We start from the raw sequence: 27876 nt of genomic DNA, 5'->3' as shown, positions 1-27876 counted from the left end.
TGTACACAAATAAATGGCTTGAAACTTTTTGGTTTGTGTCTTGACTTATCTGAATCTAGTACTCTTAAAGTTGCTTCAAAAGCTCCACACATGCGCACAATATGGTCAATACAACGCACGTGTCTGACTCACACAAACCCAACAAGAATCTCTCATTTACTTCAGGTAAAGGAGAGCGAGAGAATACCCTGGCAACACTGCCCGAACGCACAGTCAGCGTGCCCAGCCAACTACGCTCTCTTTCCAATCGTTTGTGTCAGTTACATTTGAGCCGTTGTACGCGTAGCAAGCAAAAACTGCACACTCTCTTGAAAAAGCAGCCTGATACACGCCCGTTCTCTCCGAGTGTGGAGTGGGGAAGAAAAAAGAAAGAAAGGAAAATATTGTGTTTTTTTTTTTCGAGTAAAAGTATAGAGTGACTGCGTACGGCGCCGTGTAGTGGTGACTTTCGGACAGTGATAACTTTTCACGTGTTGGTGCGGTAGAACTAAAATAAAGGTCACGTTTTGTTTTGGGGTCGATTTGTAGAGTGCTAATTCTGCCTGAACTTCCGTATTTCGAGGTAGGTACACCTTAAAGTTGGGGTATTTCTGTCAAATGATGAAGGAGATACAACGGTAAACAGTAGGCTATGCAATGGTAAGGAATTCTTGTTAGATACAGGAAGGTAATGTAAGCGCAGTAGGTCAGTGGTGGCAGGCGACGATGTCTGGCGTTGCCATGACGACATACTCGGTTCAGACCTTTAAACTGCATTCATCAGAGTAGGGTTTACCTAACGGAAAACGGGGTTATCGAGCTCGGGGTGGCAAGTGAGTAATGTTTCCGATGCATCACAATTGGAAAGGGTTGCCAGAGAAAAATATTTGGAAAGTTTTGTAGTTTTAAATAGTTTTTGGCAAGGTTAAGGTTGGTTTTAAAGTAAAAACAAAGCAAAACGCTTAGCTTTATAAATCTGGCAACACTGCCATAAGATTTATTTAGAAGCAACACTGGCTTTATAGCGGCACGATAAAGTGTACACAATGCGTGTGAGCGAGGTGCGAACGATGATAACCAAAACCGTTGAGAAGAGGGTGTGGAGAGGGAAGGAAGAGAGAGGAAATCAGCAGATGTTGTGTTTTCGTCTGTGCCTAATTCGCATCGCTCGCGGAACGTTTTAAAAGGTTTTACTTGTATTTTTGTGCAGATTTCCTTGCCTTACGACTTTGCTGTGAATAATTATTTTTTGACGACCAACTTATTGCTACATTCCTCAAAATCAGCAACTAGAACAGGGGTGCCCAAAGTATGGCCCGCGGGCCAAACGTGGCCCGCGAGGTGATATTTTGTGGCCCGCGGACCCATTTTGAATGATCATGTAAAATGGCCCGTTGACCACTTGTACAGTGATTTTATACTTTTTCAAAATTATGGTTTATTTTATGCTTTTATTAGCATATATCTTTTTTATTTTTTGTTAATAAAAAAAACTTATGATTTATCAATATTTTGATCCTTACTTTAGGATACAAATAATTTGTTCAAAATATTTAATAATTAAAACAATTTCACACGTTTCAATGTGAGTGAAACTAGTAAATATCGTCAAAACTTTCATCAAATATATTTAGAAATGTCAAAAAAAAAACGTTCAAGTTTGACTTTGGTAGAATTCTGTAATAGTTGCAAAAATAAAAGTTTTCTTTATTAATTTGCAAGCCACCCTCAAACTTACATTGCACTTCCTTAGGGATTCGAACTCATTACAGTTAGATAACGAATCTGATTGACTATCAACTGATTCAGGCAGACAAAATTTGGAAATCGGAGGATCAAGTTTGCAGCAAATATTTTACAAAGCTTTCGTCGATCAACCCACCCCTCCACCATTATTAAAAAATTGACTCGAAATACCAGGAGCAAAAATATATTTTCAAAAAACTTAAAAAAATAAATTTAATAGCATTCAGCTGAAATTAATCACATATGCATTCCTTTGCATTTAAAATCATTTGAGCATGTTTGGGTTTATTAAAAATAATTTGAATTTTAGTGAATTTTCGATGAAATAAATGAATGTTGTTTGGCTTTTTTTTTAAAAAAAAGATTGCAGGTTATCTATACGGAAGCTTAAAACATTTTCTAAAAGTTTTTTTTCATTGAAATGTTGAAATTCTGGATCTCAACGATTTTTCATTAGCCACACTTAACTTATAGAAAAATTGTTTAACATGTAATGTCACCACAATTTTCGAAATATAAAAACAAAACTTTATTATTTTTTTTTTTGAAAACCCAGGTACATTCAGCTAAGAACATTTTTTTAAATACCAGAAACAACAATACCAATAGAAACTCGTTATTTTGTGGTTTCTATTATTTGGAAAAGACTTTTTTTAATAACAGAAATGTCCGATCTTCTACATTAAAATAAGGTTATTTATTTTTTTTAACAATCTTTTTTTTGTAAATTTGGCCCGCAAGCTCATTTGAGCTTCGAATTTGGCCCGGCCTTCAAAAACTTTGAGCACCCCTGAACTAGAACGACTAAAACAAAACCTTCAAGCGGAAATTAGCCGATCCTAATCAGTTTTAGCTGTGTGCACATGTGTTTGCAAATAATTTATTATTCGAAAGTGAACGAAAACAACAAGTGCCGTTTTGTTTCAGTGTTGGTGTCAAGCTCGCACATCGCTTGCTAGCTTCGCACACACTCGTAAAAGTTCGCATGTGATATGCATGTCGTGTCAACAATCTAGAGCACACTAGGCAAGGTTTTTAGAAGAGCAGTTCTCTAGGATTTCGGTCATTCGATTTTTTTTGTATTTTTTAATCCGACTGAAACTTTTTTGGTGCCTTCGGTATGCCCAAAGAAGCCATTTTGCATCATTAGTTTGTCCATATAATTTTCCATACAAATTCGGCAGCTGTCCATACAAAAATGATGTATGAAAATTCAAAAATCTGTATCTTTTGAAGGATTTTTTTGATCGATTTGGTGTCTTCGGCAAAGTTGTAGGTATGGATACGGACTACACTGGAAAAAATAATACACGGTAAAAAAATTTGGTGATTTTTTATTTAACTTTTATCACTAAAACTTGATTTACAAAAAACACTATTTTTAATTTTTTTATTTTTGATATGTTTTAGAAGGCATAAAATGCCAACTTTTCAGAAATTTCAGGTTGTGCAAAAATCACTGACCGAGTTATGAATTTTTAATCAATACTGATTTTTCAAAAATCGAAATTTTGGTCGTAAAAATTTTCAACTTCATTTTTCGATGTAAAATCAAATTTGCAATCAAAAAGTACTTTACTGAAATTTTGATAAAGTGCACCGTTTTCAAGTTATAGCCATATTTAAGTGACTTTTTGAAAATAGTCGCAGTTTTTCATTTTTTTAAATTAGTGCACATGTTTGCCCACTTTCGAAAAAATATTTTGAAAAGCTGAGAAAATTCTCTATATTTTGCTTATTTGGACTTTGTTGATACGACCTTTAGTTGCTGAGATATTGCAATGCAAAGGTTTAAAAACAGGAAAATTGATGTTTTCTAAGTTTCACCCAAACAACCCACCATTTTCTATCGTCAATATCTCAGCAACTAATGGTCCGATTTTCAATGTTAATATATGAAACATTTGTGAAATTTTCCGATCTCTTCGAAAAAATATTTTTGGAATTTTCAAATCAAGACTAACATTTCACAAAGGCCAAACATTCAATATTACGCCCTTTTAAAATGTTTGTCTTGATTTGAAAATTCCAAAAATATTTTTTTCGAAAAGATCGGAAAATTTCACAATTGTTTCATATATTAACATTGAAAATCGGACCATTAGTTGCTGAGATATTGATGATAGAAAATGGTGGGTTGTTTGGGTGAAACTATGAAAACATCAATTTTCCTGTTTTTAAACCTTTGCATTGCAATATCTCAGCAACTAAAGGTCGTATCAACATAGTCCGAATAAGCAAAATATAGAGAATTTTCTCAGCTTTTCAAAAATATTTTTTTCAAAACTGGGCAAACATGTGCACTAATTTAAAAAAATGAAAAACTGCGACTATTTTCAAAAAAGTCACTTAAATATGGCTATAACTTGAAAACGGTGCACTTTATCAAAATTTCACTAAAGTACTTTTTGATTGCAAATTTAATTTTACATCGAAAAATGAAGGTGAAAAATTTTTACGACCAAAATTTCGATTTTTTGAAAAAATCAGTATTGATTTAAAAATTCATAACTCGGTCAATGATTTTTTGCACAACTTGGAAATTTCTGAAAAGTTGGCATTTTATGTCTTCTAAAACATATCAAAAATAAAAAATTAAAAATAGTGTTTTTGTAAATCAAGTTTTAGTGATAAAAGTTAAATAAAAAATCACCAAATTTTTTTACCGTGTATTATTTTTCCAGTGTAGTCCGTATCCATACCTACAACTTTGCCGAAGACACCAAATCGATCAAAAATTCCTTCAAAAGATACAGATTTTTGAATTTTCATACATCATTTTTGTATGGACAGCTGCCGAATTTGTATGGAAAATTATATGGACAAACTAATGATGCAAAATGGCTTCTTTGGGCATACCGAAGGCACCAAAAAAGTTTCAGCCGGATTAAAAAATACAAAAATTAAAATTGAAGAAAAAAGACCGATTTCGTAGAGAATTGCTCAGAAGCAGAGAAACGGCACATACAAAATAAAATAAATCTGACCAGAGCGATTTGATGGTCACTATCACTGTCAGTTTTCATGGTGGTGTTTGCGTGTTAATAGTTTTGGCAAATATTTTTTTTAATTATATTTTTTTTTATTATTTGTAAGCTATAAATTGCAAAGACTTTACCAACTTTCAAAACCAACAAAGCAATGTCCTTCAATAACTATTCCACTATAGTGATAAAGAAATAAAGGCCTCTCCATTGACAAACGTTTCGATTATCGGCAAGCCAACTCACGCTTGGTTGCTGTTATTGTCTTTTAATTCATAAGGGTTTCACGCTAGCGGGCGGTTTATAAGTGTTGTGGTTGACTGGCGATCAAACTCACACCGCTGTCTATCAACTCTGGTCGGCGAGGAAGATGACTAAATCGACAAGATTGTTTTCCAGCAGCAGTTTACTGTAGCAGTATGGTGCGCAGCTTGATTCGGTTTGTGGATAGGGGATGCTGGGGAGTATTTTTTTTGTATTTGCAAACCCAGAGTTTTTTTTAAAAGGTCCTGAAGACTACTGTGTTTCATACGTTTATACCACTTTTTAAAAACAAAAGTTTAATAAAATGCAGGGCAAAAAGGGTCAAATATTCAATTTTATGCCCTTTGGAAACGTTAGTCTTTATTTAAAAAATTTCAAAATATTTTTTTCAATAAGATCGACTGCCAGAGAGGCGACTGTAGGATCATTAGTTTCTGAAATATTGGTACCAGAAAATTAAAAGATGTTGGGATGAGACTTAAAAAACTAAAATTTTCTTGTCTCTTTTTTTCCGGTATTTTAGTAACCAGATGTCCAATCACAATTCTCTTATTGGAAATTTCCAAAAAACTTTAAAAATCATCAAACTTGATTTTTTTATTTAAAATAAAACATTGAGAGGCTATATCTTAAAACGGTGCACCCTATCAAAAAATCTGTATGGTACTTGATTTTATATCCAAAACTAATGTCACTCGAGTAAAATTTCTATTTTTCCAGAAAAAACGTTTTTTTTCAAAAATCAAAACTCGGCGGCAAAATCTTTGTCCATACTTTTCTTTGGTTCAAAAGTTGCGGTTTTTTGTCCCCTAAAACAAATCAAAATAATTCAAATTTTGTTTTTCCTTTTTTGGAAATATGATTTGTGTGTAAAAAGTGTATAAAAAAATCGACATTTTTTTCCGTGTCTAATTTTTTCTGAAAAGTCCTAATCAAAACCAACAAATTTGCCGAAGACAAAAAAGCGATCAGAAAATTCCTTTAAAAATAGTTTTTTGTTTACAATATTTACGTACCATTTTTGTAAGGCTTCAAAAATTGTATAGAGCCAATGACACAAAATAGCTTTTTTGGTCATAGGTAAGGCCCCCAAAAATTTGAGCTGATTGTTAATAAACTGTTGTAAATAGTCATACAAATTTCAATCATACAAATTTTAGCAATTTTGTATGACCCAATCTCACCCCCCAGCCCAGACCCAATGTCACCCCTGATTACGGTAGTCACAATTTTTCTAAATATAGCCGATTGACAAATCTCAAAAAAAAAAAAATGTACCAGTATTATGCATTTTTGTTATTTCGACTCATTTATTGTTTTGTGAAATTGGAAAGAATAATCTATATATTTTATTCCTGGAATTTTTGAAAAATTCTCGAAAAATGATTCAGTAAAACGGAGTGACTTGATTTTTTCAAAAAAAAAAAAATGAATTTAGTGCGAATGGAATGGAACGGAATCATACTGAGTTTGGTAGTGTTCAAAATACCTCAAAAAGTAGTTTTCTACAAAAAAAAATATTTTGCGGCCCACAATTTCAATATCTCAATAAAAAAATGGAAAAGGCATTTTGCACCCGTACAGTTGATATGCAATCATTAATTGAAAAAAATAAAATAAAATTTGATGAAAAAATAAATTTTGCAGCAAAAAGCTTTTTGCGGTTTTGTACATTGAAAATTCAATAAAATTCAAATGATTTTGAGAAATAATCAAAACATGCTTAAAATGATTGTTAACGCTGAGGAATGCATTCTTAATTAATTTCTGTTGAGTGCACTTAATTTTCCAATAAAAAATTGAATTGAAATTTTTGAATAATATTTTTCGCCCTCTTGATTTTTCGAGTCGATTGTGAAGGGATGGGGAGGAAGGGAGGTGATCTAATCTAATCTAATCTAACACAAACGCAGCCAGTCCGATGAAAGCATGCTGGAAAGTCTTGTGATTAGATTACGTCCCAAGCACTTTCTTGTCAATATTAATAATTGCAGTACATTCGAGAACACCCGAAAATGTAATACAAACATCAAAGCGGCCAGCCCTACTGCATTGTGTTTACCGCAGAGACGATTCTGTGAACGGATCACATTTCACAGAATCTACAGGGGAGGAGGGATGCGTGGACATACCGTACCAAACGCTCCGGTGATGGGGAGGAGTTTTGGGGATCTTTAAAATAAAATTTGTACCAACCTTAACAAATAAAATTAGATGCAATATTTATTAAATTTGTTCAAGAATGATTTGTTTTAAGTTTTGAAAACTTTTGACAAAATTATATTTATTTTTATTTATCGTATCATAAAATTTAAAATTCTAGTTTTTTTTTAAAAAAGTCCTATAATCTATTGTGTTTTATATGTTTATAGGACCTAATAAAAAAAACTTAAGAATTGAAGTAAATTAACAAAATAATTTCAAATATTATACTACTTCGCTTGGAGGTGATGATTTTAGAAGGTTGTAGAATGAATTTGGCTGATTTTTCTAGCTAAGGTTGCTCCGGAATTGATAATTTGGAATAAACCCAGCTCGATCTTCATCACCATTAAAGCCATCCATTGCCGGCCGCTCCCATCGGGGCACCGAGAATTTGGAAACGGATTTGGAAGATTTTGTCGATATTCAATTTTTTAAAGAGGACAAGGGAAATTCTCCACGCTTGAACTTAATAAAATATTAAAATTTAAATGAAATTGCAATATAAACTGTTCAATTCTATGCAATCATTTTTTGTGATAAAAAAGTAATTTTCCCCGAAGCATAAGAAACCGCAACCCTTCCCCAATCAACCCTCTCCCTAGACCCGATGACAACAGCTGAAACCGCCTCCGTCTCCGCAGTCGTCGGTCAGCAGCTAATCACACTGTGAGTCGAAGCCGTCATCAATCTCGCCGCGCCGACATCGGCTCATCCAACGAAACTCACTCAACTCGACTGTGTGAGAGAGAAACAGACCACTCCGCACAACGTCACATCGTGAATCAGTATAAAACGAGCCCGTCTGGCCAGCGCGCACTTTCAGTTCAGTTCCAGCTGGTCAAGCGGTCGGACCACCTCTTCCTTTCCATTTCTGTACGCTCGAAACGATCGCTACTCCGGCTTCGGTTTCGCGTACAATCTCGGTCCGTGAGGGGATTTTTTTGTTGTAAATTTCGATTCCAAAGAGGAAGAACGCACTTTCTTTGTTCAGCTGATCGAGGCGGTTCAGTGAAGTTTAGAAAAAGGGAGAGGTTTTACGAAAAAAACAGAATAAAGTGTTTGTTCCAGCTTCAGCCAATAAGAAGGTGAAAAGTGCTGAGAGAACTTAATATTTTGGGACGCCGAAGTTCTAGGTTTGTGTAAACAGTTTGTTGAAAAATACTTGGGTTGTGTTTATGGTGCGGTGCCGACTATTGGCGCTTTCAAGTGTTGAGAATAATAAAGCGATTCATTTGCTGGAGCTTGTGTTTATGTCAGCAAGATGCAAACATAATTTGGAATAGTGCTTGAGTTTAATTTTAAAGCAAAACAGTTATACAAAACGACTGTCATAGTTTTGTGACCTTCTTGGAAGTAAGAGCATTTTTTTTTGGAAATTTATTTTGAAACTTTGCGGGTACTTTTCCTATGACTGAAATGAGCAATTTACATCATTAGTTTGTCCATGCAAGTCTTCATACAATTTTTGAATCATTAATGCGGCCAGGCCTACTGCGTTGTATTAACCGCAGAGAGAATTCTGTGAACGGATCACATTTCACAGAATCTACAAGGGAGGAAGGATGCGTGGACATACCACACTAATCGCTCCTGATTGATAACAAATTTCAATTTACATCCTAAAAATGATTTATTTTTTTTATTGAGAAAACTTTTAAGTAAAATATTTTTGAATGATTTTTTCCTAATGTTTAGTTATTATGGTGAACGATGATTATCGGCTTCTTTTGAAAAATATTTACATAATAAATTGTTTTTATAAATTAAAAAAATATTGGTGAATGCTGAAGTAACATATTTTATTTGTCATAATCTTTTTTGTAAACGAATCAATTTTGAATTAATTTTTTATTTTGGTTTTGTAATGAAATCATTTTTTTAAACATTTTTAAAGAGGCAAATTCAACCAACAATTTAAACAAAATTCTCTCATAAGAAACGTCATCCCACAGTTCTACAGCGATCGGTGGTAGATTAGCCTACCAATTAAACCCTCATAAAACTAATCTTTACGACCAACAAACGCATCTTAACGTACCTTTTTCTCTCTTTCTTACTTTTTCTTCCAGGAAAATCATGTAAACAGTTTGGACCTCTTCCATCGTGCGTCAAGTGATTTAACTCGTTGAGAAAAAAAACAAAAAGCAGAAGTTATTTACAGAAAAAAAAACTATTAAACTCGTTTAGCTACCGCAACAGACGGCCGTTCTATCGTGTGTGTGTGTGTATTTTTTGTGTTTGTTTTAAGTGAAGTTTTATTTATCAAACAACGAAATAAAGAGGAAAAAATCGATTTCGTAGAAGTGCCAAAGTTTGAAAGGTTTTAATCAAGAAAAAAAAGCGTGGATTAAATGGCGACCAAGATGAACCTGTCCTTTGCCGGGTGTGGCTTCCTCGGAATCTACCACGTCGGGGTGGCCGTTTGCTTCAAGAAGTATGCCCCACACTTGCTGCTGCACCGGATTAGTGGTGCTTCGGCCGGGGCCCTGGCCGCTTGCTGTTTGCTGTGCGATATGCCTTTGGGTAAGTTTTTAAGGTCTTTTTTTATAATTTCATGAATTTCTAGTAAACTTTTACATTTTGATGTATCTTTCTCAAAATTTCATGCTGAATTTGTAGTAAACTCAGAACAAAGAAACTGTGTACGTGACTGGACAACTTATTCAAGACTTTTTTTTTTCCTCAAAAATCCGTTCTGGTTCACCTCCTGTTCTTTTTTCGGTTCTCTTTTGGACAAGGTAGCCGAAATAGTTACCTGCTACCGAGAGTTCGTTCTGTAATTACACCCCCAGGCCACCTGAGTTCCCTTTTGCTTTTGTGGTCGGTACAGTTTTGGGTAACGAGGAAATGATGCCATTAGGGGCTAGAAGGTGAAAAGAGAGGCTCGTCTGATTAAATTTTCACTGATACAGTGCGGTGGAAAAAAGTTTAGACACCTTTGGTTGATTTTTGAATTGAAATGCTGCGCAATTGAATTAGAGGTCAACGTTTACGCAAATTGATTACCAAAAACTTCGTCCCATTTTCCGGCGAATCAACTCAGTGATATTGAGTTACGTATTTTGTCCGGAGGGTCAACGGGCGGGAACATGAAATAATCTCTTCTCACAACTTACTCTTTATAGGAGTAAGGAGCAGATAACCTTGGGTCGTTTCATTCACGTTTTATGATGGGGAGGCCTCCTTGCAATTATTCCGGACGCCGTTTTTTGCGACTCGATTTTTTACACTTATGATGCTGGTATTGTCTGGTGATTACTGGAAAGAAAGAGGATGTTCATGTTTTTGTTTATTCATTTACTATTGCGTAACGAATAGGAGAATATGTTTTGCTGTGGTTGAATTCTATCAAATATTAGAAAAGAGCTCGTAAAGATCGTAAGAACAACAAAAACTTTTGAAAACTTTTTTTTTTAGTGCACACAATTTTTAACTGTGTTGCCAGGCCTGCAATATTTATCTTTCATTCAGAAGGTCTTTTGAGTACCTCCCTACAACTTTGTTGCATCTTCCGGGTTTTAAACAATATTGAATATTATTATTTTGATTTCGATTGTTAAGGGTACCAATGATGGCACTAAATCATAGAAGCAAGAATATATGTTCAAGCCGTAAAAAAATAACAAGAAAACATAATTTTTAATCACATTGGGGCAGTTATACGAAAATATTCAAATGATCAAAATTTACAAGAAAACATTATTCAGGATCCGATCCGATATTTGCAGTTTAAAAATGCGTTAAAACAAGTGAAAAATATAAGAAATAATAATTTTTAGGCCGATAATTCCGGTATGAAAATTATTGAAATTATTTATTGAAAAAAAAAAAATCAGTTACATATTTGCACTTAAGGGGTTACATACATATAAATCGGCAAAAATGTCAGAGGTTGGTTTGAGCACAAACAAAAACCTTTTTTAATTTTTACATTTTCAATTATAAACAAAATAAATTTGAAGACATTTGGTTGTATGATTCCCGAGATACAGCTATTGGAAGTTAGCATTTTCAAAAAACGTGTGCCACGATATCTCAACACTGCGTTGACCAAATCGGCTCAAAATTTTGGTAAAGACTCGTTAAACCGGTTTTTATATAAAAAATTGAATGTTTTTGATTTTTGTATTTTTTTAAATGCAAAATTTCAAAATCGAGCTTCGTCATGCACACGGGATATGTCTTGAGAGTCTTCACTCCAAATTTAAGCCAATCTGGCCTATCCCATCTCGAGAAATCATGGCATGGCAAAATTTTGAGCTTAAATCGTCTCTTACGCAGTTTTTGCATAAAATACCGTCATGAATCTTTCAGGAGTTATTGAAAATCATATTTTTAGCTGATTTAATAAAATTTCTCTAATATGAATTTTTTGATTTTCTACATGCGTGTAACCCCTTAAACATGGTCGATAGCTTTAAATTATTCCAGTGTGAAAATACATTTTCAGTCATGAATTTGCAATGACACGATGGCACTAAATCATTTTTGATTAAAAATACGATGAAACTAGAGAAGTTATTTAAAAAAGTAGTTTTTAGTCCGATACACAGACAAAAAGTTGAATTTAAAAAGGTTGCAAATATGATTGGTTAAATAATTTTCCTTTTTTGAGAAATTTCAATTCAAATATGTTTAAAAATGAGAAATTTTACAGAAACTGATGAAAATTTCACCACAGCCTGATATAATATAACACATTATGAGGAAATTTTCTAAAATATTTGTGAATTGTATGTTAAAAGATTTTTTCACTAATCAGCACTAAATCAGCACCAAATTATGACCTATAGGTTTGTTTTTCTTTAAAAATCTTTGTATGACGCTTTGTATGGAAAATATATGGAAACCATACTTGAAATAGAAGGTGCTAAATAGCACTAAATCAGCACTTAATTTTGAAAATAAATGGGCACTAAATAGCTCTTAATCAGCATTACATTTTATCTTAAACCTTTAGCTCAATCTGGCTTATAATATAGCTTATATTTCTAACTTTGTATGGCAATTTGGACGGAAGATATAAGAGCACTAAATCTGAAATTTGGGGCACCACTAAATGAGTACAACATTTTGACTTATTTTTTTTCAAATGCCGACTTGTGTCATCTGGTTTGCATAGACCACATAAGTACCACTTGAAATTTGTAGTGCAAAAAAGGCATTCTGATCGATTGTATTTTCATTTGCAATTTTGAATATAATTTCAAATACAATTTATAAAAAGTTGAAGAAAGCTGAGTCTGCATAGATTGCTGGATCATACTGTAATAGAGTTTGCCTATATGAATCCATATTTGGAGATAAAAGCTTTTGCTACAAACTGCAAAGTTTATTAAAAATGTTGAAGTACCCTGTGTCTCCATATTATTTATAAAAAATCGTGGAGACGCATGGTAATCTTAAATCACCTGATTTTTCAATCATTTCTTCAAGCTGCAAAAACGATATCAGCCGCTGACGATACTGCTTTAATGGCAAATCCTGGTGAATTTTCGCTTTATCAGCAAAGTAAAACAATGAAATTTTCGTTATCTTAAAGCAGGCATGACAGCGTGAAGATAACAGCCAAACTTTTTTTTATTTAATACAACGGTGGATAGGTCACTTTCGTTGATAAGCAATTTCACCTCACTGGCTGACTTCATCCTCTGGGTCCAAAGTTTGAAGAAATGCTGCAAAGTGCATCCCACGATCACTTGTTTCGCGAATGCACACATGTTAAATATGGAATATTAGTCACGATTTGTTTTTTTTTTTTGCTCTGCTGATTACTTGAAGCAATCAACGTCATTTATCAGCACACGCCAATTAAATCCCGCCACCTGCGCTTCCCCGATTGACGAGCTGTGGACGGCCAAAGTCCAGCGGGATTTGCGTAGAATCCCGCGTATCATTGTCTGGAGTTAAGGCGGATGAGGTGAACTTTGTACTTTCGAGTTGTGCTCTCGGATCTTCCCGAATAAACTTGTAATAGGTAAAGTTAATCGATTTGGGTCACTTCAAGGGAAATGCTGTTGACTTTGATAGGGCAGTGTCAACACACGCGACCTGGAAGTCGTCTCGCGGCAGCGGCAGTCACGGTGACGCCGCACAACGGTGGTCTCTCCCTTGGAGGGCTTCCTCGTGGCTCGGCGTGGCCAAGGGCACGTTGTGGGCCTTGCTGGGGAGCCGTGAACTGCGTAATGCATGTTATGTGCTTATAAATATTCAAGAACAATGTTTAAAGAAGCTTGAATTTCAAATAAACCCTTTTGAATTGTTGATCTCGACCAGATGTCCAGATTGTCAACAGTTGACTTCTGTGACGGCGGCCTCGTTATCAGCTTTTACGAGGTGTTCCACGAAGTTAGAGAATAGACTTAAACCTATAGGAAAAAGGAAATCAATAATGGGTTTATTCGAGCTTTCTTTGTTCGATTGGGATCTCAGCGCTACCTTTTTCTTGTTCTTAATGGATTCGTGTACCCGTTGTAACACGTTTTGTTTGAATTGGAGATCAAATCAGATGGATGAGCGACTAAATCTGTGTCAACAAATTGACTTTTAGATGAATGGATGTAGGATTGATCCAGGTGACGAAATGGACATTGGACGAATAATAAATCTTAGAAATGCTTTATTAATTGAAGTCCAACCATGAGTTGCTTCAAACTGCGTTATCAACGCAAAACAACAATACAAGAATTGAGTCGATTGCGCAAAACAATAACATTCGGAGTTTTTCCCGCGTTGATAAGCTCGTTCAAATGCCGCATTAGTGACGTCTGGCAGTTATTCCCACCCGTAATGAACACGTTAATTCCCGTTGAAATTTTGGGTGATTTATCACATGATTTGGGCGAGACGCAATTTTTTTGGCACTGATAAGAATATTTCTGCTAATTACATAAATTTTGATAAATGATTTCGCGGAAGACGCACATGGAACGCATTGTCAGACGAGCCCATTTTGCGTTTTTTCTGTTATCGCGAGTGATAAACTCAGCGATAAGGTGGTAATGGAATGTCACAAGGCCATTTTAGCGATTTGTCATGATAATGAACGATAAGTGATTCAGAAATTAATTTTATTGTTTTTATTTTTATTATGGCTGTTTTCTTAAAATTTCATTGATATATTTTTTCATATATTTTCTAAATCATATAAAGGTCATTTAGGTCATTTAGCTCATTTAGGTCATTCAGGTAATTTTGATCATTTTGGTCATTTTGATCATTTCGGTCATTTTGGTCATTTTGATCATTTTGGTCATTTCGGTCATTTTGGTCATATTGGTTATTTTGGTCATTTTGGTCATTTTGGTCATTTTGGTAATTTTAGTCATTTTGGTAATTTTGGTCATTCTGGTCATTTTGATCATTCCGGTCATTCTGGTCATTTTGGTCATTTTGGTCATTTTGGTCATGTTGGTCATTTTGGTCATTTTGGTCATTCTGCTCATTTTGGTCATTTTGGTCATTTTGATCATTTTGGTCATTTTGGTCATTTTGGTCATTTTGGTCATTTTGGTAATTTTGGTAATTTTGGTAATTTTGGTAATTTTGGTAATTTTGGTAATTTTGGTAATTTTGGTAATTTTAGTAATTTGGTAATTTTGGTAATTTTGGTAATTTTGGTAATTTTGGTAATTTTGGTCATTTTGGTCATTTTGGTCATTTTGGTCATTTTGGTCATTCTGGTCATTCTGGTCATTTTGGTCATTTTGGTCATTTTGGTCATGTTGGTCATTTTGGTCATTTTGGTCATTCTGCTCATTTTGGTCATTTTGGTCATTTTGATCATTTTGGTCATTTTGGTCATTTTGGTCATTTTGGTCATTTTGGTCATTTTGGTCATTTTGGTCATTTTGGTCATTTGGCCATTTTGCTCATTTTACGCATTTTGATCATTTTGCTCATTTTGCTCATTTTGCATATTTTGCTCATTTGCAGATTTTGCTCATTTTGCTCATTTTGCTCATTTTGCTCATTTTACGCATTTTGATCATTTTGATCATTTTGATCATTTTGATCATTTTGATCATTTTGATCATTTTGATCATTTTGATCATTTTGATCATTTTGATCATTTTGATCATTTTGATCATTTTGATCATTTTGATCATTTTGATCATTTTGATCATTTTGATCATTTTGATCATTTTGATCATTTTGATCATTTTGATCATTTTGATCATTTTGATCATTTTGATCATTTTGATCATTTTGATCATTTTGATCATTTTGATCATTTTGATCATTTTGATCATTTTGATCATTTTGATCATTTTGATCATTTTGATCATTTTGATCATTTTGATCATTTTGATCATTTTGATCATTTTGATCATTTTGATCATTTTGATCATTTTGATCATTTTGATCATTTTGATCATTTTGATCATTTTGATCATTTTGACCATTTTACTCATTTTGATCATTTTGATCATTTTGATCATTTTGATCATTTTGATCATTTTGATCATTTAAATCATTTTGATCATTTTGATCATTTTGATCATTTTGATCATTTTGATCATTTTGATCATTTTGATCATTTTGATCATTTTGATCATTTTGATCATTTTGATCATTTTGATCATTTTGATCATTTTGATCAAAATATCATTTGTGTTAAAGATAAGCTCGTATTGAACGTCAGAACTTCTGCTATTTTTGGCCTCAAGTAGTTTGAAGAGTTCCATGCTTGAATTTTAGTTCACAGCTCTAATTGATGACGCAAACCGGCGCAAACCTCGTGTGGCCATCACCGTCTTATCAATTTCCCTAGCTCAAAACTAAAGTGGCTCGTCCGCCGCTCATTTTGACAATTCAGCAACAACACCGATGAGAGAGCTCGAACCTCCATCGTACGATCCTGGATTCCTTCTCGCCATCGGCTGCTCTAATCACACACTGATTGGGTGTGACCTCTGGCGTGCTAAATTTAAACTATGCTGGGGACTGACTGACTACTTTCCTGAAGCAGATAACCTTTTCCCCTACCCCGTTGCGAGCAGGTCATCAATGAATCGCGCGATTCACAAGATGAAACAATTAGAAAATCTGTCCAGTCGATGTCGGAGCGAAAAAAAAGGGCCAACCTTATCGCGTCGCGTTGCCCTGGTGATTGGTGGGGTGACTCCAACTGGGTCTAGACCACTTGAGAGGAACTAGTTTGAAGAGCCACCCTAAGGCGGCGCGATCGCGCGTTACACGCGACTTGGTTGTAAACAACCCTCTTCTGTTCTGACGTCAAAGCACGCTACTCCTCTAATGTTCTACTTATCACTGGAGGAGAGGGTACGCCGTAACTGTAAACATCTCCCGGGTAATTGTGTGACCGCAATCGTCACGACTGACACTGTAACGTTAGTGACCTTTCGGCGGTAATCCTTGTTGCTGGTTGAGAACGATGATGACTAGGACACATGGCTCTTAACGACGACTTCCTGGGTAATAAACAACCCCTTAAAAAAAGTGAGAGCCGCGATATCTAGCCTACCCTAAAGCTAAGGTCGACTACCTCACCCGCGGTTATCAAACTGTTTTTTGAACAACAACAACCCACAAAGGTAGTTGAACACCTTGAACGCATATCTACCGCCTCCCCCACACGAAGCCCTTTGCAGTCTGACGTCACACGTCAGACCACCGCCACGCGGAACGTGTCGCGGGCCAGATATCAGCTGCGAAGACACGTGGCTGTCGTGTCGCGACGACTTGGCTTGATTGACTTAAAGTAATATGTTGTCAACGCGACTGAAACAAGTCGTGGCGTGGCAACGTGAAGTTGTGCAATTTGTGCAGGGGAGAGTACGATCTTTGGAGACATCTGTCTGTCCCGTTTTTTTTTGAGATCACACTTGTTTGGACGAGGTTGTTGGTGGATTTGCTTTCGGGTGATCTGGTTCTTGGAGGCTTGGCTGAGACTAATCAATATTTTTTTACGCTAAAATAGAAATCAATAAAAATAAAATCATTCGATGAATATGTATGATATTTGGACATTTCAAATAGACTTTTGTTTTATCTGAATTCTGTGCCAAATGAGCCATTTTTCAAATTTCATTTTTTATATTTTTAATTAAATTTTTTCTCAAAACCTCGCTCCACATGCTGAATATTGTTCTATGAGTTATTTTTGGACTCTGGGCCAAATATGAACAAAATCGGTTAACATTTACCCATTGATACTCGACGGTGAAGTTTGTATGGGAAAAATCGAAACAATGTATGGAAAACCCAATTTTCTTACATCCAAATATTCTCAAATGTGAAATTCTCATTAGAAATTTAATGCTCTACTACTTTGTAGAAAATACTATAGCTGTAAAACTCGACCCTAAAAAGATATTAGCGATTTAAAAAAGTCATTTTTGTATGAAACTTATTTTTTCACCTACATTAGGCTAGGGTATCAATGAGGTAATCTCAACCAATTTCGCTCAAAATTTGAACAGATGCTTGAAATAACTTTAAAAGCCGTTTTCCGCTTGTGGAGCAGGGAGTTATTTTCTCTGGGCACCCTAGGGTACATACAGAAATGTTTTGTAAAAATTCAAAATCTGTATCTTTTGAAGGAATTTTCGTGTCTTCGGAAAACACATACATACATTTTTCTTTTGATTTTTGAAAACACTAATTAGTAAATAAAGCAATTTTTAATGTTTTGGTATGTTTTCTGGAACTAAATGGTGACTTGTCTATTATTTCTTCAATAAAAAAAGATATAAAATTTTATTGGAAAAAAAAAGAATCAAAAAAATCTTAGTTTTTAACTTTGGAAATCAGATCATAAGTAAGTATTTATAAAATTCCCGAGACTCGGTGTTCAAAAAAAAAAAATCTAATTGGACAAGACTCAGAAGATTTCTTTTTATCAGTTTTTTTACCTGTGTATGATGAACCAAACGTTTAATAGCTTGAAAAAACAAAATGTAGAAAATTTTCTAAGCTTCTCGGAATTATTTTCATTTCAAAAATCGGCAATTTTGGGCACTATTAAAAAAACCTGCATGTTTTTTTTTCAAAATTTATATAAAAATGGCTATAACTAGAAAACAGTGCACTTATCAAAATTTCACTTAAGAGCTTATTGATTTTATTCATTCAGGCATGATAAATATAATGCTTTGAAGATTATTTTTTTGTGTTTTCGCGGGAAGTATAAAATTCAATGGATTTCGAGTAAAATTCTTAAAATTCGCTTTCCGTAACAAATAACTATCTAAAAATTAATAATAATTTGAGCCCCCAAATATCACTGCTCTTTTTCCGTACTGATGCTCTCAGCTCCGAAGATTGCTGCCAACGTCCGATTTCTCCAGTGCAGTTTAACGAGACGTAATGCGTGGTCGAGTTTGAATTCCCCTTCTCGCCTTCTTTTATTGCGCTTTCCTGAGAGAACCAAATAATCTTTGATGAGAGCGAAAGAATCATCGACGATAAAAAGAGGAGGAGTGATCGAAAGTGAAAACTTTTGCTGGGAATCACAAGACAAAAGAGGAGATCTCACGTGCTCTAGTGACGGTCGCTATACTCTCTGAGATCGTGAGCTAGGAATCATGAAATGGAAGTTTTTTCTATCACTCATTTACAACAGAGATTCTGAAATTTTCATTACTGTTATATTTCTGAAAATATTTGCGTATTTTCTTGAAAACTGTGAAAGTTTTTGTCATCGTTTATTTTTCGTGAAATATTTTTTATTTCTTCCTGGTATGTACAATTAGTTAAAATTTTGTTGGGATTTCCGATTGAGTGTTTTGATTTTTTTTTTCAAGATTTTTATACTGGTTCTTTTTTACCTCATTTAACCTATTTCGAATTGTTTAGAACCGTAAACTGGGGTCAATCGGGACACATGGGGTGAATTGGGACAGCAGTTTTAACCATGTTGGAGCACAATATTTTGATTTTTCTGGTTGGTTTCGGTTAGAACAGCCTCAGACCAACAAAATGTGTACATCCATTTCCAATTTTAAAAGCTTTAAGTGCTCCAAAAACTGCTTTCCCTATTCAGACTGAAGTCTCGATTCGCCCCAGATTACGGAACTTGTTTAAAAATTGAAGATGTTTATGGCAAAAACTTAATTATGGTATCGAAAAACAAAAACAATTTTAGTAATAATTTTGACTTGACAAGAGTGTTAAATATTGATTTAATTTTGAAATCAATTTAATTTGAAATGCATAATGGATATGAATGAGTTTTTTTTATAATAAAATTAGTTTTGTTCTGCAAAACGAATATTTTGAAAAAAAAATCTTTTGCTGTTTTTAAGAATGTTTCATATGTTGATAGGACCATTTGAAAAGGTAATTTAAAGTTTTTTAAAACAATAGGATACCCGGTTTTAGGATATTTTTCTTCTAGTTTTGATGATATGTGAAATAAAAAAAACTTCATAAATTCTTACGGTTAATTGACAGGAATTCGAGAAAAAACAATGTAGTTTTGATTTATCCTCGATTCTCCAAAATTCAAAATCTGGCCACCTTGGCGTCAAATATCGACACAGTACAGACACAGATAAGTATTAGAAAATTGAGGTTTAAAAGACACTTTGAAGATTTGAGAAACATCGGTATGTTTTCGAATAAAAACATTTGATAATACGAAAAAAGCATCGATCTGCTACTTTTAAGAAACAAAAGAGTAATTATTTTGTTTTTTTACGCCCTCCAAAATACACATTTCACGGCCAAGCACCAATCTTTTGCAATCCCAATTTCTTCACCGATCAATTTTCTCAACGACGCTCTTGACCTCCACTTGTGGCGCCGACACGAGAAAAAAGCAAGAACTCGTGCAACTCTGAATTGCTCAGGTTTCATTGCCTATGTTAAACCCGCATGTCAGCTGGCTGGGGGTTGCCCAATTAAGGTGACAAATTTTAATTACCTGCCTGCGACAACGAAAAAGTCAGTGACACCTGCCCTCACAAATTTTTTTCTGCAAGTGACACAACGGCTGGCTGTCACTTGCTTTTTGTTTTGAAATTAAGTCGTCAGTATGGACAAAAAAAAGAGTTTAAGCCATTTACTACCTAGATGGTGGCGACGCCGATTTCGCTTGCATAATGCATTTTTGTGTTTAAAATGCAACAGGTTGTTAGTAGTTGTGGTGCATTCGTTTGACCAACTCAGCTTAAACGAAAAGAGAGGAACTGAGAAAAGAGAGCAAAAAAAAATGAAAGTTACACCCTTAACTACCGCTCGAGTAAATATGTAACGAATTAGTCGCGAGGAACAATTGAACTCACGTGTCTACAATGTATCTTGGAATGTGCAACTATTGCACCAACACCAGCTGAACAGCCGGCGTAACACCACACATGGCAAGGTCAAAAATCCAGCTCGTACTTTTGGTTCAGTGTAATGGTGGGAGCGCGCGCGCGCACGAAAACAGGCAATTAAAGTGCAATCGCTTTGCGAAAAATGTAAACAAAAACAAGTTCAAGATTAAGGGTTCCGTGAGGTGGCATCATCGTTAAGGAGTGGCGTAGTAAATGCTGGGTGGGCAGAGTTTGTTTTGGAAATAAGCGGTATTGCTCATTCATGAAATCAAAACTGTTTTCGCGGCAGGATTTGTTGAAGCGATATTAAATGAGGTTCTGGAAAGTTTTCCTCCTTGAAGACACGTGGTACGAATTATGCATGTAACCATCTGTAACTGCAAGATAAAATGACATTAAAAAAAAGTTGTAGTTTCAAAAGAAGGTATACCTATAGATAAGTTGAGGTCATAAGGCTGGTACAAATATTTTTAAAAATTTTTGTCACCCCCCCCTTCAAAATTGGCCCGAAAAATCAGGGGGCAAAAAAAATATTTTTACAATAAACTTCAAAATTTCAATGAAAATTCAAGTGCAACCAGCTTAAAACAAATTAAAATACATTCTTCTGCGTTTAAAATCATTTTTAGCATGTTTGGGTTTATTAAAAAATCATAATTTTTTTTGAAAATTTTCGATGCAAAATCTTTTTTTTCGATATAATTTTTATTTTTGTCAGATCTAGGATTTTTTGAAAACTAGAGATTGCAAAACAACTGAACTAGTGTAAAATGCATTTTAAAACACTTTTTTCATTTAAATTTGAAGACTATATTTATATTTTTATATTTTATATTTTTTTATTTTTATATTTTATATTTTTTTATTTTTTTGCCCCCCCCCTTGACCTCGGCCAGGGCCGAGGGACAAAAACTTTTTTAAATATTTGCATCGGCCTAATCAAAGTTGTAGCCTTTCGGCATGTTGATTACTTGAAACAAGTTGCAGTCTAGGGACAAGTTGCAGTCTTTTGACACTTTGTAGTCATGGGACAAGTTGTAATCTTTAGACAAGTTGTAGTCTTTAGACAAGTTGTTATTCTTAAACCAGTTGCAATCTTGAGACAAGTTGTAGTCTTGAGACAAGTTGTAGTCTTGAGACAAACAAGTTGTAGTCTTTAGACAAGTTGTAATCCTTAAACCAGTTGCAATCTTGAGACAAGTTGTAGTCTTGAGGCAAGTTGTAGTCTTGAGACAAGTTGAAGTCTTAAGACAAGTTGTGACCTTGAGACAAGTTGTAGTCTTGAAAAAAGTTGTAGCGTTGAGACAAGTTGCAGTCGTGAGACAAGTTGTAGTGATGAGACAAGTTGTAGTGATGAGACAAGTTGTAGTCTTGGGACAAGTTGTAGTCTTGAGACAAGTCGTAGTCTTGAGACAAGTTGTAATCTTGAGACAAGTTGTAGACTTGATACAAGTTGTATTTTCAAATCATTTGTCATCAAAACGGAGGTGAAGTCTAAAGTAAACCTGCAATTTGAAAACAAGGCAAGATACATTAACACAAATCAAGTTTTGACATGCCATATCCAAACAACACCAAGTCCAGCCTTTTCCAAAAACAACATATTTCCGGCACCCTCAAAACTAAAAATGTCGTCATATCGCCATGAACTTATTGCCGTCCTTCCCGAAGTTCGGCGAACATTCGAGAACGTAAACAACCAAAAGGGCTCGTCTACGCATGTTGTTTATCTGTACAGACGACAACAACAACCGACCCGACCCGAGCAGGAAATTCTCGTTGACCTCGAAACGTGCCTCCCTGTCCCAAAACCTCAAATAAAGTGCGCATTTAGATTTGCCAGCACGCACAAATGCGTGCGTTGGCCTACGCGCATATTTCTAGTCGTTCGGAGTCTCGTTCGGCAAATGCCCTTAGAAAAGCCGAACATTGCCGAACGCGCCGGGACGGGCCTCCAAAAACTTGTCTCTCGCTCTTGTTGGTTCGATTCCCCTCTATTTTTAGAGTGGTTCAAAATTTGTCTCTTCTTCTTCGTTTTTGGACGGGCCCTTTTCCCTTTGTCATGTGTGTTATGCTGACTTTTCGGTTGGTCTATGTTTAGAGCATCAAGTATTTGTCTATGTATTAGAGAGACGAGTATGTCAAAGTCAAATTCGTTAGACACCAATACCAACCAGGAAAAGATCGTACGATGTTGTTTTGCTACACATGTTGATATGTTGAAATCCTCGTCGGTTTCGGGGCTTATGTTGGGAAATATGCTGCATTTATGCTCTCGCGGTTCACTTTTTGGAGGCTCGTCAGAGAAAAAGGTGTGTCGTGTGACGTCACAAGCCCTATATTGGGAGCTTTCCCACGCGTGATTGATGACTGAGATTTAAATAAAGTTAGGTTTTATTTCCTTTCACGAGAGATTTTTATTGGATTGATTACGTAATTTAAGTTGACACCTCAAAGTCATCAAAAGCAAATCTTGACTCAATTTACGACACCTGTTAGTTTAGATCAGGTAGTTGAATGGAATTTTCCACTGTTTACAATAACTCTCTAGTGTAAAAAAGTATTTCGCATTGCAATTTTTACCAATCATATTGGACTCTAACTTAAGAATAAGTGTCTTCTAACTAAGATATAGCGTTCAAGCTTTCCGATACGAATTCAGAACTGATCTATCTCAATGTTACTTCACGAACCTAGACTGAAAGCTTCCTTGGTACACAGAAAACAAAAATAAACACATTTTCGTAATTTTAAATTTATGACAGGATGAAAGATTGACAGATTTGCAACACTTACCAGATTTTGTGGACGATCACAGCTTCTTTTGTACTTACCAGAGAACAAATTCACCAACAACACATCACTTTCAACAGCATTTTGCCCTTAGGGCCTCACATTTGACGTCCGTAATCGAGAAGTCACTTTTTAAATCCGATGTTTTCTTGCTCTCTTTTTAGGTGAAATGACGTCGGACTTTTTCCGCGTGGTCAACGAAGCCCGCAGCCACTCGCTGGGTCCGTTCAGCCCGCGCTTCAACATCCAAACGTGCCTGCTCGAGGGTCTCCAGAAGTTCCTGCCGGCCGATGCCCACGAGCGCGTCAACGGCAAGCTGCACATCTCGCTGACGCGCGTGTACGACGGCAAGAACGTCATCGTGTCACAGTTCCACAGCCGCGAGGATTTGCTGCAGGTAAGTGGCTAGCGGGGTCGCGAACCATCGCTTTCCGTTCTAGTACTGTCGGGTTTGGTTACAGCGGTACGTCTTTTTTTCAGGCTTTGCTGTGCGCTTGTTTCATTCCGGTGTTTTCGGGGATTTTGCCGCCACGGTTTCACGGCGTGCGGTACATGGACGGAGCATTTTCGGATAATCTGCCGACGCTGGACGAGAATACGGTGACGGTTAGTCCGTTCTGCGGCGAGTCGGACATTTGCCCGCGCGACAACAGCTCGCAGATGTTCCACGTGAACTGGGCTAATACGAGCATTGAGTTGTCCAAGCAGAACATGAACCGGTTTGGGCGGATTTTGTTCCCGCCGCGGCCGGAGATTCTGTCCTCGTTCTGCCAGCAGGGATTCGACGATGCGTTGAACTTTTTGCACCGGAACAATCTGATCAGCTGTACGCGGTGCTTGTCGGTTCAGTCGACGTTCTGCGTGTCGGAACAGCCGAAACAGTTGGAGGAACAGCTGCTGGAGGAGTACGATCCGGAGTGTAGCGAGTGCAAGGACTGTAACGAGCACCGACAGAACGCGCTGGACGGGAGTATGCCCGATACGGTGTTGACCGTGTTCCAGACGGCGGTCGATCAAGCCAACAAAGGACTGATGAACTGGGTGTTCAAACATCGAGGGGCACGACTGTTGAAGGCGCTCTCCCTACCGGCCACACTTCCCGCGGATATCGTTTGCGCCACCCTAACCAAGTGAGTATTCGTATTGTTCGTAGAGTTCTTTGTGTACATAGAAGCCATACGTGTCTCTTTGGTTGGCGAAGGGTCAGTCCAAATTTTGTGTCCTTCTTCACCCCCCTCAAACTCTGTGTCCCAAGTAGTTGCTAGTAACGTTACTAACCTCGAACCCCGAAACCCAGCGGCGTCGGCACGGACATTGAGCGGCGCCAGTTTCAGTACAAAGTGCTGGGCAACATAATCTGTCCGGCGACGTCCCCTTCCACGGTACCGATGAACCCTTCCTGTCAGAAATGTCTCGCTCGAAGACTGCGTGCCCTGTCCAGTGGTTCCGGCACGGTTCAAATACGGTTGAACGATCAGGAGGCACGCGAGCTCGTCCCGATGGTACGCTCGCTCGAAACACGGCTGAAACGGTAAGGACGGAAGCCTTCTAGACGGTGTGTTCCCTCCTCTGTGCCGTGTTGATCTGTCCGCAGTGTGTTGTCTCTTAGGTCCGGTGGGACTGTGGTGGTGGTAACACTTATAACAGCGGGGTTTTTGGTTCATTGGGATCGTACGGTGTACATATATTCCATCGAGATTGCGGCAGCTGACCGTCAACGGGAGATCCTAACTCGATTGTTCTGCTCTCTTCCAGACTGATGGTAGCAACTCCGACGATCGGAAGCGGGCTGTGGTCGGTGAGCAAGTTCGCGCTGAAGACGCTGAACGCGATGTTGATCAGGGTGCGACGGGGTCAGCAGGTACCGCTCACTACAATCATTACCACTGAAATGTAGCAAGATACTAATGCCAAACCATCAACTTCTCTCACCCGCGCGCTCGCATTACCATCCTTGCTTGATCACACAAATTCACGCACACGACCTACTCCATGATCACACACACACAAACCATTTATTCACGCGAGCATAGATCGCCGCCAAAATCCAGTGCACGATGGCGTACACGGAGTACACGACCGGCCAGGGTGGTGCCCAGCTGGTGTCGCGACGGGTCAGCACTCGGGCGGCCGGCGGATCGCTGCTGGACGTCCGGGTCGACAACGGATCGGACCTGGTGGCGGTGGTGACGCACGGCGAGCACGACCGGAACCGCGGCGAAGGCGGTGAAGATCACCCGGACTACGACACGTTCGACAACGTGCTGCAAGCCACGTCCCACCACGACTCGATGTACGCGTACTTTTACATGGACGACAACCAGAAGGTAAGTGTGCTGGGTCGAACCTCGACCCCGTTAAATAACCCCACGGGCTGAAAGGGTGATATCCCGGTTGTGTGTTTGTGGTTGTTGTTGTTGTCGCTGTTGTGGATCTAATCAAAGCGTTTCGGCACAGGTCAAGGTGACGGAAATCTTCGACATGACGGACGACGGCAATCCGGCGTTGCAGACGGCCCAGGAGCGCGAGCTGAACCAGCAGCTGGAGTTCGACAACGATGACTGGGAATCGACGGCCACAACACAGCCAGGTACGCCGGGCTCCTTGTCGTCGGATGAGGATGAGATGTTGATGGATGTGGATCGGGTGCTCGGAGAGCACAGTTGGGTTTCGCCGTTGAGTCCGCAGTGTGTACGTCCCAAAGCGCCATCCTTCCTGGGTGGAGACACTTTCATGCTTGCATGCGGTTTTCTGTAGATGGTCGCTCGAGGTTTCTGTAGCTAGCTAACATCCGGTTTATTCCAGCTGTCGTTCGAAACTTTCTTTAGACGAACTAAAACCTACAGTTTAGTCAAATTTTAAAGATTCGATCGACAGTTGGAATACAACTTGACAGAATGACGGATTGACAGTATGACAGATTGACAGTATGACAAATTGACAGATTGACAGATTGAGTACTTACCTAAACCAGAATCAGCACCAAGAACTTTCGAATGTGTTTGCTGAAGGAACTACTTTCTTTTTGAAGTCCGTATTTGAGAAGCCGTTGCTTAGTAACGTTAGTTCAACAATCCGGATATTCTTGTTCATGACTTCGTAGAAATAATGTAAAGTAGCTGCTAACAACTGCCTACGCGTAGACTGAGCTAGTGGACTCTTGATCCGTCAACTCACCGGCTCTACTCTTGCAGATTCTAATCTACAATCTACGGGTCGCAACTTATAACCAAATCAATGCCGCCGGTCTACAGCCGATTGAAAATTAAACCGGCCTACTTTGTTCACTAATACTAACACCACTGCATGTTGTCCATAATGTTTGTTAGCCTAATTCAGCTAAATATCCCAAGATTTTCTCTAACCTTTCAAATTCCCCCCCCCCCCTTTCAGACTTCCTCTACGCCGACTCGTACCACAGTGGCGGCGACGAAATGATCGACCTGGACGAGCTGATTGCGGATCCGTGCCTTTACCTCAACAGTAACCACCAGAACTTTCCCCACTATCACCAGCAGCAGTTCCGGCACCACCACCACCATCACCAGCAGCTCACCGACGGTTGTCTGCAGACGCATCACCACCACCACGTGCAGATCGAGGAGTTACCCGCGGACGATGCGTATCTCCAGCCGGAAGCTGACCAACAGCAGGCCCTGCTTTCGGAAGCCGCTGCACGGTTGCTAGGCAAGGCACCCGCTTCGGCTTACTCGATTGTGGAAATGTAATTGGAGTGTGTGTGTGTGCGTGACGGATGCGCGTGTGCGTGTGTTTGTGTGCAGTTTTGTGGCAGAGCCAACCATGATGATATTTTACAATCAACAGGAACTTTGTAGTTACCATAGCGTGCGCGAGCGTGTGATCGAATGTTTTGTTTTTGGTGTGATTTTTTTTATTAAGGAAGAAAGCGTGAGCAATTCAAAAAAGGGAAAAATGTGTTCTTTATCCAAAAAGCGAAACAAAGTTTTAATCGACTTATCGAAAATAAATATCCCCATTGAAAATGACATTTTTTATCCCCCCTCCCCCAAACTTGCAAATATATCCCGTAGCCTTTAAGTAAACTATCAGTTTTTTAAACCGTATTTGATTTTAGCAAACTGAATGTGATGATATCGAAACAAAAAACAAAAACAAAAAAAATGCAAGCAAAGCTCCACGCAAAACGAGGCGGAAAGCTTTTCATGGCTGTGCAATCGGAAAAAGTTTTCTGCGTTCGAAGTCGGGGCTAAGTTGTAACGGATACCAATATACAAGTTATACAAAACAATAATAAACTCACAGAATAGTTAGCGACTAAGCGAATCGAGGCTTCAAACTTGGAAATTGTGGTAGAATGTGAGAGTTTTATTCATTCGTACAGTGCAGACGCGATCTAGTTGTCTCTAATTGTTTATTGCGTGCTTTGCACGATCCAGCTTTCGCACTCTTCAAGTGGCTTTTATTTAATGGCGTTAGTATGTAAAAAAGGAAGACGTATATTGTAACGGAAGCTCCTATATTTATACACTATTTTAATAGGCTAATAAAAGAGATAAAATAAAACAAACAAAAATTACACAGTTTTGTGGCTAACAAAACAATCCGAAATTCCTACAAAACCTACTTGACATTTACTTAAC

General features: G+C 37.4%; 1 protein-coding gene across 6 annotated transcripts; it reads left to right on the top strand.

Moving 5' to 3' along the window:
- The first annotated feature begins 257 nt into the window (after window positions 1-257).
- LOC6044038 (1-acylglycerol-3-phosphate O-acyltransferase Pnpla3) lies at window positions 258-27809 on the top strand. 6 transcript variants are annotated; one of them, XM_038253529.1, is made up of 9 exons: window positions 258-562; window positions 9248-9701; window positions 23419-23651; window positions 23735-24384; window positions 24552-24785; window positions 25010-25115; window positions 25288-25581; window positions 25712-25945; window positions 26449-26629. In XM_038253529.1, the coding sequence occupies exons 2-9, from the start codon at window positions 9530-9532 to the stop codon at window positions 26521-26523; spliced, it is 1998 nt and encodes a 665-aa protein (XP_038109457.1). In that variant the 5' UTR covers window positions 258-562; window positions 9248-9529; the 3' UTR covers window positions 26524-26629. The 6 variants fall into 6 exon arrangements, with proteins under 6 accessions (XP_038109457.1, XP_038109460.1, XP_038109458.1 ...); XM_038253530.1 differs by lacking the exon at window positions 26449-26629 and adding an exon at window positions 26648-26827 and having other exon boundaries at window positions 259-562; XM_038253527.1 differs by lacking the exon at window positions 26449-26629 and adding an exon at window positions 26648-27809 and having other exon boundaries at window positions 260-562; window positions 25712-25844.
- The last annotated feature ends 67 nt before the right edge of the window (window positions 27810-27876 follow it).

The sequence above is a fragment of the Culex quinquefasciatus genome, chromosome 2, assembly GCF_015732765.1.
Source record: "Culex quinquefasciatus strain JHB chromosome 2, VPISU_Cqui_1.0_pri_paternal, whole genome shotgun sequence".
Lineage (NCBI taxonomy): Eukaryota > Metazoa > Arthropoda > Insecta > Diptera > Culicidae > Culex > Culex quinquefasciatus.
This window is presented reverse-complemented; position numbering and strand designations above follow the sequence as displayed.

Coding starts and splice junctions, on each gene's coding strand:
- LOC6044038 (XM_038253527.1), top strand. CDS start 9,530: ATGGCGACCAAGATGAACCTGTCCTTTGCCGGGTGTGGCTTCCTCGGA. Junction 9,702..23,418: donor GCTGTGCGATATGCCTTTGG/GTAAGTTTTTAA, acceptor CTCTCTTTTTAG/GTGAAATGACGTCGGACTTT. Junction 23,652..23,734: donor GCCGCGAGGATTTGCTGCAG/GTAAGTGGCTAG, acceptor TCTTTTTTTCAG/GCTTTGCTGTGCGCTTGTTT.